The sequence below is a fragment of the Falco punctatus genome, assembly GCF_963210335.1.
Source record: "Falco punctatus genome assembly, chromosome: 1".
Lineage (NCBI taxonomy): Eukaryota > Metazoa > Chordata > Aves > Falconiformes > Falconidae > Falco > Falco punctatus.
In genome coordinates, this window is record NC_137580.1 from 17594333 (window position 1) to 17607887 (window position 13555).

Below are 13555 nucleotides of genomic sequence, written 5' to 3' on the forward strand. Positions count from 1 at the left end.
CAGAGCTTTTAGACCCATACTTTATACCCATGGAGAAAGCTTGCTGCTGCTCTTGGCATTGGAGAGCAGAGGTCAATAATCAAGGAAAAGACTTCTCAGTACAGAAGAAACTCAATTGCAGGTACCAGTGAAAAAATTGTATTAGGGAACCAGTAATCGGCCCATGCCAACTCTTCTATTTTTAACAACCTAAGTACATCCTCATCCCTCCTTTTTTTTTTTTTTTTTTTTTAAGTACCATTATAGACTCTGTAAGTCACAAAATCAAACATTAAGATACTTTCACTTTTTTTCCCCCAGACTTCCCCAACACATAACCTCAGCATTACCTAGATCAAGGATCTTAAAGGACTGCATTAAGTCTCTTTCAGCACAAGGCTCACATGTCTGCCTTTCAGCTAACAGTACACCTCCAGAACAGAGTGGACTGGAATCATATTTGCTTCTTTAATACACGTATTTTCAGTTGAATGGCATACACAAGTCTAAATTCATTAAGCTAATACATAGTTTGTCCATCAACTTTTTCCCCCCAGCTTTTATGATGAAATGTGTGGAAAACTGAAGGGAAGAACTACCAGTAAAACTACGTATGAAGAATAAAGATCCAGCTAACAATTGCTGAACTGACAGCTTTGTCTGGGACTCAGGGGAAAAAGGAGAATTTACCACCTTTGGAAGAAGGGGTGGGCAACTCTGGAGGACTACAAGGTTGTTGTGTGGTTATACTAGGAGAAAATTAGAGAAGCAAAAGCTAGTCTCCATCATTTATCAAGGGGAGGTCCCAGAAGACTGGAGGTTAGCCAATGTGACGCCCAGCTACAAAAAGAGCCAGAAGGAGAATCCAAGAAACTAGGCCTTGTCAGCCTGACCTCGGTGCCAGGGAAGGTTATGGAGCAGATTGTCTTGAATGCCATCATGCAGCACATGCAAGATAACCTGGGGATCAAGCCCAGCCAGCAGGGGTTTATGAAAGGCAGGTCCTGCTTGATGAACCTGATCTCCTTGTACAACAAGGTGACCTACCTAGCAAATGAGGGAAAGGCTGTGGGTGCTGTCTACCTGGACTTCAGTAAAGCCTTTGACACCGTGTCCCACAGCATCTCCTGGGGAAACCGGCTGCTCGCGGCCTGTAGGTGTGCGCTCCGGGCTGGGTAAAAGGCTGGCTGGCTGGCCGAGCCCAAAGGGGGGTGGGGAATGGAGCCACATCCAGCTGGCGGCCGGGCACACGTGGTGTTCCCCAGGGCTCAGCGCTGGGGCCGGTCCCGGTTCGTGTCTCTGTCTGTGATCTGGGCGAGGGGATCGAGTGCACCCTCAGCGAGTCTGCAGCCAACACCAAGTTGGGCAGGAACACTGATCTGTTTGAGGTCTTACAAGGAGCAGCTGAGGGAACTGGGGTTCTTTAGTCTGGAGAGAAGGAGACTCAGGGGGAACCTTATCACTCTCTACAACTATCTGACAGGAGGCTGTAGGCAGGTGGGGGTTGCTCCCTTCTCCCAGATAATAAGCAATAGAATGAGGGGAAACAGCCTCAAGTTGCACCAGGGGAAGTTTAGATTAGGTATTAGAGAAAATTTATTCAGTGAAAGGGTGGTCAAGCATTGGAACAGGCTGCCCAGGGACGTGGTGGAATCACCATCCCTAGAGGTGTTTAACAAACCTGTAAAGGTAGTGCCTGGGGACATGGTTTAGTGCTGGACTTGGCAGTCCTGGGTTAAGGGTTGAACTTGATCATCTCTAAGGTCTTTTCTAGCTTAAACGATTCTATGATCAAAAGGAAACTGCATAATGGAACTTTTATTTCTTTAAATTTTAACGGAGAGCCATGTTATGACCTTCCTTTAAAAAAAAAAAAAAGAAAAAACACCCTTTTATTTGTAATGGAAACTCTGGAAACCTTTCTAAAGTACTTTGGCTCCACTAAAAACAAAGTATCTCACCTGAGATCACACAACAGAGCTACTCTGTGCTCAGTTACCCACCAGTATAGCAAGACAGAGAAGTGCTTCTCTACTTCTCAGTGATGGTGACAGGACAAGCCATTAGTAATTAAGATACTACAGCATATATGTAACTTCAAAAGGCACATTTTTCCCTTCCCCAATTACTTCTCTGCAGAACTAAATTCTTCTTAATGCTCACCTGAAAAGCATCTGGGTTCTTAATTTTCATTTATCACCCTTGGGTGTTTATCCTCTACTTGATGTTACTTTAATGCAATTATTTATAATTACTCTAAATAATTTGAATGTAATTATAGTAATTGCATGATTCCAAAGTATAGTGAGGGAATATATACAATAAAAATAGCAATTAATCACCAAGAGTTCACATGAAAATTCCCTTGTGGTGCTAAAATGAAAATCCAAGTTTTCCACACACATTCAACTGGCAGATGTTATGTTCGCTAAATGACCACAGATCTGCTTCCTTCTTCCTTTGGTGTCTTCAGCTGTGAATGCAACTACACTCTCTTTGACAACAGTGTCACTTACAAACCACCTTTTACTCACACTGATAGTAAATTAGTTGATTTCCCTCTGAGCAAAGGAGTTGTTATCTGGTCCTTGCTAAATTCAGTCTGTTTGCAATAACTTGTGTATCAGCTTGACCATACAGGCAAATTAATCAAATATTACATGAGTGCAAACACTGTCAGTGCCATGATATACTGTGTATGTTTTTACTGAATAATCTCAGTTCAAGTTTCTTTAAAGTTCTTCTGACTGCCCCCTTTTGTTTGCAGAAAACAATACCTTTTCCAGCTCCATTTCAGCAAAGCTTATGGATATATCCATACACACACACAGCACAGGGGTGACAGGGCAAGGAAGAGACAGAGATTGCCTGCATGTGCACAAAAGCTCACACCATCATTGCCAGACTGAAAGGTCTGAAGAGGAAATTACTATACAGGAGTTTAAAAAAACATCTCCCACATCATCTTTGTGCAAAAAGCAGAATGACAGAAAAATCCTTATCCCAACACAATGTGGTTAAGTTTCTCAAATATTAGTGGGTAGCTGACAGAGGAGTTAGGTTTGCAATTCCTTTGGGGCAGGCCAAGACCCAAACAGAAAACAGAGCCAGATGTGGACTGTGTTGGCTACTTGGAATGACACCTCCTCCTTTTACTTTTTTCAATTGTTGAGAAAATCCAAGTTTCAGATGGAAGTACTCTTAAAACAATGCATTCTTTGTGAAAGAAGAAATGAGCTGGACACAAAGACTGTTAAAAGCACTGTAAAGTAATGGCCAAACTACAAATCCTGTAAAACAATTTGCATTCTGCTTTGGACCGAGATGGCCCCTCTATCAAAACCCAAATAGCTCTAGAAACCAAACATCTTGTTCAGAACAGTGGTAGTGAACCTTGCCAAGTAGCACTTTGTAAATGCAACATTTTACCTCTTCTCTTCCTCAGCAACTCTGCAGGAAAGACAACTGCATCCTTGCTCTTTCCCACTCAGGTTTATGGGCCTTTTTTTTTTTTTTTGGGTACCAAGAAGGCAAAAGGGCCACCCAGCTATTCCCTTCCTGCATTTCTGCATACCCCAGGAGCAGCTCAGCGATACAGCTGCTTTTCTGCACAGAGACAGCATTTGATATGTCTGGTTTGGTTTCCTCACTGATCTTTGTGTCCACTCCTGTGTCTTCAGAGTTCTGAGTCTGTCCTTAGCACCGCTGTTAACAGCACTTCCAGTACTGCCAGGATGGAAGCACAGTAAAGCAGCAGCAACTACACTTAAATTTAAAAGATCTCCACCAACACCAATCACTCAGTACTGCTAGATGCAAACAGAAACCCTTATTGGAAGAAAACAGGCATGGTTTCTGAAGGGCAAAAGAATAACTTCTTACTCTTCAAAATAAATAGTCTTTATCTGGCTTCCATTTAGTTTTCTTGAACACTGAAAGTTAATTCTCCACCTACTCAGTTCTTTTTTTCTAGTACCGAGGAGATGGAGGTGAAAAACGAAAGATTATATTTCTAGATGAGAGATTTTCAAGTCAATGGAATTAAGTTTGTGCTGTATTTTTTGGTAAGTTAAATCTGTGTACTTGGATTTAGCAAGAAAATGAGTAGGCTGTTTCAGTTCACATAGGAAGCATCATTATAAACCATTTCTTTATAGACTAATACGCTGATTTTTCTTGTTAAAATTAAAAGCAACTTCACTTAGCCTTAGCATCTTTTATTCCATTTACATGTACCATTTTTGCTACACCTGACAAAGTGTTTAGTCTAACTAAACAGGGAATTTATCAACACCTAAATTTTTTTTCAGTATTTCCAATTATTTCCTGTTACATACAGTTATGGTGAACTTTAATGATCCTGTAAAATCCTTTCAAGCCTTTATCCATTTGGCGCATTTTCTTTTGATAGAAAGGTCAGAATTTTACCGGATACAACTGTAGTATTGTAACATAAAATAACTCATGACAGTCTACCACACTGCACAAGCCAAGTTAAAATGAGAGGCCCTTTATGGCAAGAAAGCAAAGCCAAGACACCTGTTTGCAACATCTCTTTAAACACAAAATATCTCTGCAAAGGTCTGTCCTTGGTGTTCAGTCATCAACATCAGGTGGAACTTTGTAAACAAACACACAAGGTGCATGTTTTCAATTACTAGAGAGCTGGGAAGCAGGCTGCCAGGCACATGCAAGTTACAAAGATTTCGACTGGGCTTTAAATAGACTATGCATCCTTTTGAAGGATGAATGCCATAGTTTGTGGCAAAGAGTAACATGGTGAATTACCGCTTTATGTTTGGAAGAGTTTGACAGTCACTCTTCTATCATAACAAAAGAACTTTATCAAGCAACTTCCACAGTTCTTGAAATAAAGACTCTTCAGATTTAAAGTGTTTTGAGTAAGAAACAACACTCACTGGGTCAGATGACTCACACCAGGCTTTACCACTTCTATTTCTGCTGGCTAAGTCAGTTCCTAAATATTGTGTTCGAGTATGACTTGACTGAAAGCAAACATTCTGTAATACTAATTTAGAATAAATTATTTCTGCAGGCAGTCCTGCCATAAAGCTCATTCACCAAGACTGCCACAGAGTGAGTCGTGAAAGACAAAAAATAAATTTAACTGGGGAGAATATTAACATGAAGCTATTTATTAATTTAATTATTATCTTCAAGACAGACTGAAATGAATAGCTGAAAATATCCAACCTTGGTACATAAGGAGAGGAAAATATCTGATTTAACAAGTGAATTGGAAAAATATTTCAAAACATTTGTCCTAAGCCAACAATAAAGCCCCAGCAATTATAATTTTGGATGACCATGGTATGGAAAACTGTTCTTACTTTAATGACTTCCAAAGACAATGCAAAAATCCTCGCATTTTTCGAAGACTGGAAATACCTAAAGTATTGTTCAGCTACTGTCCAACTAGGAGCACATCTCTCTTGCTGAACCATCTCTATACTGATAAACTTATGATTTATCAACTATCTTAAGTTAAATGCTCGTAGTAACATTCCGATACTCTTCATGGGCCATAATAAATGCCTTAGCTCTATGCGGCTTTTCTCTCCATAAGATGGATATTTTATTAATTGAAAATTCTCTTTCAGATTTTCACAATGACTCCACACAACTTCACCTCAGTGAGTATCAGACAGTCTTCTGTCCTCTCCAGGAAAAATTTCTGCTCACCATATTTATTGCCTTAAATATAGTGGTAAAACAACTGATAAAATTAGACACATCCTTATGTGTGCCCATGTCCCCACCCAGCATTGTCCCAGTGCTAAACTGGGCCCAAATTATCTTGTCAGAGGAAGTTAAACCCAAACATTTAGATAAAAGATGACTGACATAACTTCTACTGTTTTAGAAAGCCAGTTCATGCAGAATCATAATCCTGCCTGGTAGCTTCCTACCTTTCTCAGTGTTTGCTGTTTTGCAATTGGAATGAGAGTTGTGTATTTCAACTACACAAAGGCACAGAATAGTACAGTGTCAGAAGAAAAAAGGACTCTATGCTTTTCTGAGCTGGTGGGGTTTTTTTGTTTCTTTTGCCATTACTATTTTTCTTAAACTCTCATCTGGCCTTCTACTTATGGCTCCTCGATCTATGAGATTATCATTGGTATAATTAGTATTACATTCCACAGCTCACTTTTCCGGAAATGTAAAAGCTGTGCCCACAGGACAGCTGATCTGCACTGTTACTGACAGAATCTTCACCAGCAAACCAGCATCCATTACAGAAAAAGAAATAACCAAACATTAAATTGCCTTGAATCGAATGTGAGCTGTCTCTCATTAGGATCAGACACCCATTTCACTGGGTCCTCACTAACTTTCAAACACTTTCTGAGTGGAACCAGCAACAGCTAGAGCCCAGTTTGGTTATATGTATGTGTGTGGGGCTGTTTTGTGCTGTGTTTTATTTTACTGATACTCTGTATTCTCGAGGTCTCAGTGTAGTACTGAGATAAAGGATCGCATCTAAGATCAAAATATAGGTAAGTAAGATAGTGTTAAGGCATACAGGGAAATTGCAATGATAAGTAGAATCGGGAAAAGTTTTGGGGAAGCTAAGAGGGTTGTACATGGTTCAGGGAAAAGGAGAAAAATTACAAGAGTTCCACAGGTAATGAGCGTGATACAGAGAAACTGAAAAAGGTTGAGCAGAAGCAGGACAGGCAGAAAATAAAAATTGAAGGAAAGACTGACTTCAATTTATCTTGTTTTCTGAAAATAAAGACTCAAATAACAGAAAATATGACAAATATTTTCTACTTCTAGGTATAGGGCAAGAAAGAAGTATAAAAACCAAAATACCATAACTCCACACTAACTGAAAAAATACTATTGTTCATTGACAGTTCAACTTGACAAAAATAGAAAAAATCAAGTATTCAAGAGCATCTCATTAATAACACCCACCTTTGGGACCAAGCTTGGAGCGATGCAGACAAGTTTGCACTGGAACAGTGATGCTCAAACATTTATTCCCTGTGGTGCCATTCATTATCTGCAACACCCTACGCACGCATGCACTTCCAATCAACTCAAGAGAAACAGGAGCTAGAGGATGAGGACTATTCAGCCAACTGTACCCTATGGGTTATCAAGTTCAGTTCATTCACAAATATTATTTAAGTATGATTATATTTAATTATATCTCTACAGACTGTGATGTTCCCTAAAAAGATAAATCTTTCAAGAAGTCATTTTGACTGAGGTTGCTTAAAACCCTGTGTTGAATTTACCAGTTGATAGCAGCTGAGCCAAGTGTGTTCTTCAGCCTTATAGAATCCTTATAGCTCTGGTTGCTCTTCCCCAGCCAAATTATTTTCACTGCAGTGAAACCGAGGCAGAACCAGAAGGCAAGTGAGTACACAGTGGCAAGACAGGCATTCAGCTTCACAGCGCTTCAGAGGTTCAGACACTGTATCCTAACAACTTCTCAGTAAAATAAAAAGCAATACCTCTCAGCCATCTCAGAAGCAAAGTCAGACATACTAAGCGATTCAAAAAAACCCCAAAGGATAAGAGGAAAGAATATTCTGGTTATGACATTTTTTCAAGTCGGAGGATACAGTAGAAAACCAATTAGATCATCTAGTCCTTATCCTTTAAGTTAAAGATCTAATCCTGAGAGAAAGTTTCAGACATCACAGAGGTGATATTCAACCCTAGTACTGAGCCAGAAAGCCATGGAGATACTGGCTAAAGCTACAACATCTATCTCCATAATTTTGTAGAACGTAAAACAAAAGCTTTTTTGTTACGATGTACTTAAAAGACTTTGGGGACAAACATTACTTTTGGGGGAGGAAAAAAGTCATCTGCTAAAAAGCTTGAAGTTGTGGGTAGGAAAACCAATGAACAAAACCCCCAACCCCGAAACCAAAAAAAAAAAAATTTTAGAAAAAAAGAAGATAAGGATTTTTTTAAGAAAATGAAAAGTTAACCAGCAAGACTGTTCAGTTGTATTACTGAAAACAAAACTAGAAACAACAAAGAAAACAATAATCAGGATTGCTAATCCAGTGAGAAGAGAGTTTAAAGACAACCCTGCTATGTCTCCAAAACTTAAATATTCTGACCATTATCAAAACATGCAGTTCTTGTTGATCATGGATTAAAAAACAGAATAGATGATGCAAATGATAAAGCTTGAAGCTTGAGTAGTAGCTGAATGGTAGTGTGATCAAATAAAGGTCTTAAAAAAAAAAGATAACACTGGAAATTAGAATGAATAGGGTTAAACAAACTAGCAATTTAACAATCAGAACAATAAGGTTCTCTTATAACCCTTATGAAATCAGTGGGAACCAGAGAAAGAATTCATTTTAAGAGCGAGCTTAGGTAGTTCAGAAAAATAAAGGAATTACATCGTTTACAAATCCAGTCAACTAGATTGATCCAGTCTCAAACCCTGTATTACTACAGAAATATTCTGGAACAGCAACAGCCAGTAAGAAAACAAAGCCCCTGAGAAAGCAGTCAGAACAGTACATTTGTGCCAAAAAATGAAGAGACAGCTTGTACCAGAAACTGTTCCTAAACACATAGTGCTGTACTAGAAGGGCTGACAACCACTGACGTATGTTTTTTATATCAACGAGTAGCCTAATCTAGGACTCATCTCAAAAGAATGAATAAAGGAAGTCCTCCAATGCCTTGCCAGACTTGAGTCTAATTTTTGCAGTTTGTATTGCCCCTGATGACTCCATGGATTTTGGTTCCTGCAATTCACTATGCTGTTAATCAACACAAAATTAAAGAATAAAGAGGCAACAGAAGCATAACTTTGTTCCAAGTTTACAGATAGGCAGAGAGGTAATGTGAGGCAGATGAAAACCCTGTGTTGCTAACACTTATGATGTTGATTATTTGTGGGTGACGTTGCATTCTGGAATTGAGATATTCCATTTACAAATGAGCATTTTAAGTCAAGAATATTCTCACCCGACTATTGTATCTCGCTGCCTGCACTGCAACAAATTAGAGTGGTCCAAGTTGATGCTTTATAAAATATTCCTACCCAGCTCCTCAATTCTTACAAAAAATACGAGACTAGTCTTTTAGAAGAATACATCCTCTTGTCTGAGAAGCCTAGCGCAAAGCTGATGCTGCCAAAACAAGTACATCTAATGAAGTCATGGCCAGCATCAGCTGCCAACCTACATCACTTTAGCCCACAGTGGCAACAGCAACACTGCCTCTAAAACAGTCTGTCTCATCCCTACCCTCCCAGTTTCCTCTTTCCTTACTTCCCTGAAGTAACAGTACAACCCTACCTGGCCCTCCATGTCCACCTCCCACTGTCAAAGCACAGCAGAACTGTGATGGAACACATAACACCACTCTTCAGGGTGGGTGGGTGCGGAAATGGGCAGCAGAAAAAAGCTTTGTGTGCAGAGAAAAGAGCCCAGGGCTGTCTGATAAGCAGGGAAAGAGGCTGTGTGCAACTAGAGCTATGAAGAGAAGGCAGGGTCCACAGAGAAGACAGAACTAAGAAAAGCTGCTTCCTGTTCTTCTAGCTGACCTACCTTCAGTTGGAGATTCCCATTCTCCAGAAACAAAACTTTTGGCCAAGAAACTTTAAAACCTGTTCCTACCATGAGGACTGAACTGGAAAGACACATTTTCTTGAAACAATTATTCTAATGTCACCATCACCAACGCTTAGCTAGACACTGAGCCATCAGAGTTCTGTGAAAGTCAGCAAGCCCTCCTCTATTCAATTTCTTTGGCTGCAAAATCTCCACAAACTTGGTCTTCTACAGGGCTGTATTTACTGCCATGACCCTGCAATGAAGCACTTACCTGTGGGAAGTCCTTTTCCCCTAAGCCTCTCCCGGATAGCCTGGCTCCTGTCTGGCTGCAATTTTCTATCTCCATTGCAAGAAAGTTGATCCACCTGTAAAACAGGCAGTAGCGCAGTTAAATATTGAAAGGAGCTCACATCAGTATGAAACAAGTATCCATTCTGTAACTGTACAGCATCAGTCAATGCCAACAGTTAAGTTCAAGTTCAGAGTTGAAGTTCAAACTTTTTTCAACAAAACCAAGTTAATCAGTGAGAATATACTCTAGAATTATCCTTATTTGAACAATCCGTGCATTATTTTTACTATGCATTTGGTCTACTTTTTTCCACCAAGTTTACAAGCATGTAACAAATACATTTCACTCCCACAGCAAACTGAAGACAATAGCTCTTGAAAACCCATGTTCCATGGTTGCAGCATGACTGGCCTGCAATTGGTCTGATGAGTCTTCTACGTAACAGGAAGAACTGTCTTGTACTTGGTAGTTTCTGGCTGATACCTCACACAACTTATTACACATGTAAATTCTCACGCATTTGTGAGAAGTCTCTTCTTTAGCCCTTCAGGCACATTCCTTTTGTATGTCAGGCTTAACTACTCCCATTAACTTTTTTTTTTTTAAATCACCACTTCCCTTAAAAAAATACTTCACATGTAAAATCATTCAAAGAGCTTATTTGCTCTAACCAAGAATCTTTAGTGATCTTTTGATATGGTAGGAATTGACATAACTTGGACAGTGGCTTAGCTGGGAGCTGAAAGGAAAAATCAAGCAGCTTTCTATCCATTGCAGTTACAATGCAGCTCAATCAACATTAAACAGATTGAATCAGTCGTGCTGTATTTCCCTTTAGAAAGCATATTAACATGGAAAATTAAAACATTCAAACAGAACCTCTCAGCTGTGTTTCATGGACCACTGAATGTCCAGTTATAGAGCTAAGACCTCTCTAGCTTTTCATAAGGCCAATTAAGATTGGAGGCATGTTGATCTTAGAATAGCAAGTTCTACTCTGGTTTTGGAAAAACGATTTTATATGCTTTTCTTATTAACTTAAAAATTTCAGCACAAACACAAAGCATTAAACATTAAAACCAGCAGGGATAGCTAGCTAAGGCACATGAAAACAGCAGTACAGCTGTGTTGCTGTCCTGTCAACACTGTTTTATTCAGCTATTTTGTTCTTGTCGTCTTGCAAAGTCAATGCAGTGACATGTTATGAATGAGGTTAACAAGGTTACTGGCAGAGGAAATCTAGAAGACCAGCAAATCTTCAGCACTGGATAACTGCCATTAGCCCTGCTCCTTCATTATCAACATGGTATAGGAGACAGGAACACATTTGCTGGATTCAGCTCTCCACTGAATTTCAGTATGTGCATTTGGGACCACTGCTGCGGTCTTTGGCACGGTGGTCTAGGTTAGTCTGTCACACTAGCCTCAGACTACCTCTCACACCCTGCTGACAAGAACAAGACGAGGAAAAGCAGAAAACTTGTTAAGCAGAAAGGGCCATTAAGAACTTGGAGACTAATGACTCACTCTCCACAGTGGCCATTTCTATAGCTCGGGGCCCTATTTAAGGTTTGGATCTTTATTTCAATATCTTCACTGACTAAGGCCTTGTAGGCCTTCATTTTGTTCAATCACAGAGGAACTCCACTTGGCAACTACACAAGACTTCAGATGTTACAGTGAGGAGCACCAGACTGACACATAACCTCACAGACTAGACGATGCTTTGTGGAGCTCAGGATCAGCGCTACTTCTGGAGGCCTGTCATAATCAGCTGCTGCCAAATATTAGACAAATGCAGGGTCTTCTCACCTTGTGCAAGTGTTACCAAAACAGTTTTATAAAGGAACTGTCTAACCATTAGTTCCTAACAGATTTTTTTTTTAAGAGGAAGCATTATCAAGTCAAACATTTTTCTTGCAATTACAGTGTTGTCTCTCTAGACACCAATTTCTACATTGACATAACCTCTATGAGACAAAAAAGGGAGTTTCAATGATATAAAACCAGATAAAATTCAGGAACATAATGGGATATCATTCCAGCAATAATAAACTGCTCAGTATTTATTATAAACAGAACACAAGGAAAGCAAGTATTGCCCAAAGAACAATCTAATGGCCTTCCTTTCTTACTCAGAAATTCTACTCTACTTGAATTTACTTAACTACTCTATGGTCATGTTGGAATGGTTTACATGAAGGGAGAGGTTGCCTGTCAGGAATAGTAACTTTGTGAGATGAGTTCATGTTTCTTTCACTTCTGAACACAGCTGAATTCATTTGTCATCATTAGACAATAACATCCTCCATAACTATCATATCCAAGAGCTGAGCCAAGTGCAGAACTGGCACACCGCCTAAAAAGTCCCTCTTCCTGCTAATAAGCAACCCTCCAACAACAAGCCTAACTTTAAAACCAAAAATCCACAGCAATCATTTTTGAAGCATTTCAAGTAGCAACATGTCAAAAGTTCGCCACAGAGTTCATAATCTTTTTTGTTCACTCGTTTTTCCCTGCTTTTCTTTCAATGAACACAAACAGCTCACAAAGTTATCTTCCATAGAAACAGTAGTCATGAATGCATATTCCAAGAGGAATTGCCAAGTGTACAGAGTGTTACAAGGGGAGAGATGCAATTCTCTCCTTTGAACTCTCACTCTTATCAAAATCGCAACACAGTAAGACAAGAGGAAGAATGACTGCTCTGAATTAGCACCTCTGCTCTCTGCCTGCTCATCTCTATTAGTCCTCAAATGCCAACAAAAACTTACCTGAGACAGGCTTCCCAGAACCAGTCTGACCAACTGTTTCACATAAGAAAAAGAAGGGGCACAGTTACTGTTCCTTATGTGGGCACTGCAAGCATCCAGAACAGTCCGTACAGATACACGGGCATAAATGACATCCTCACACATGCCAAGGAGTATGCTGTTGAGATGATCTCCAAGTTTGATAGGCTAGTGAGAAACAAAAACAGGATTTGAAGTAATGACTTGTGGTACACACAGAAGCCAGACATTCAACACAGTAAAATAATTATTCACAAGACACTGCCTGTATTATTATGTGCCAATTTTAAAGTCACCATCTAGGTGGCAGAAAAACAGCAGTTGTTGATCAGGAGACTCTAGAAGAACCTGGTCCAAATAAGCTGCCTGATCTGTAAGGTCAGAACACCAACACTTTCTCAAGGGATTAACAACTAGTGGAAAGGTTCAGAAGGAAATTTTCTTTGTTGTTTTTGAATGTTCTGCCAGTCACAAGCATAAAATTCAGTCCTCATTAGCATCATTCTATAATCCTTTGTGCTCACTTTCTATGGTTGCTCACCTCACCAATATTTTGCAGCAGCTGTGTTAGCATTTCCAAAGTCCAGCGACAACACCAAACAGTATCAACAAAGAAGCAAGGAATAAAACAGCAAAGCCACTGCTTAAGGAAGCAGAGCTTTGTAGTTGCAGGACAACACCCATACAGTTAAAAACCAGTATAGATTTAATTATTCTCTACCCATTCAATTAATTCTACACTGCACGTGAAATATCACTCCTCAGGGTATGCAATAGTCAGTGATAACACTTGTTCTCAGATGCCGCAGGCATCTGGGACTTGAGCTCTCTGATCTGCAACTCTCTCAAAGTGGGTGGCTACCCACAAACTACAAGCATTGTTCTGCTTTCTGCATCATAGAGCACTTCAAACCATTAGAGTCTTATAA

The 13555-nt window shown here is 39.7% G+C and overlaps 1 protein-coding gene across 5 annotated transcripts in view; it reads right to left on the bottom strand.

Moving 5' to 3' along the window:
* The window catches only part of PTPN13 (protein tyrosine phosphatase non-receptor type 13), a 126159-nt gene that overhangs the window by 69306 nt on the left and 43298 nt on the right, over positions 1 to 13555 (bottom strand). For all 5 annotated transcript variants that reach the window (XM_080407969.1, XM_080407968.1, XM_080407967.1 and 2 more), the window contains 2 exons: positions 12609 to 12794; positions 9814 to 9907 (listed from right to left, as the gene is read on the bottom strand). In XM_080407969.1, the coding sequence (XP_080264095.1) occupies positions 9814 to 9907; positions 12609 to 12794 (280 nt within the window). The remainder of the gene's footprint in view (positions 1 to 9813; positions 9908 to 12608; positions 12795 to 13555) is intronic.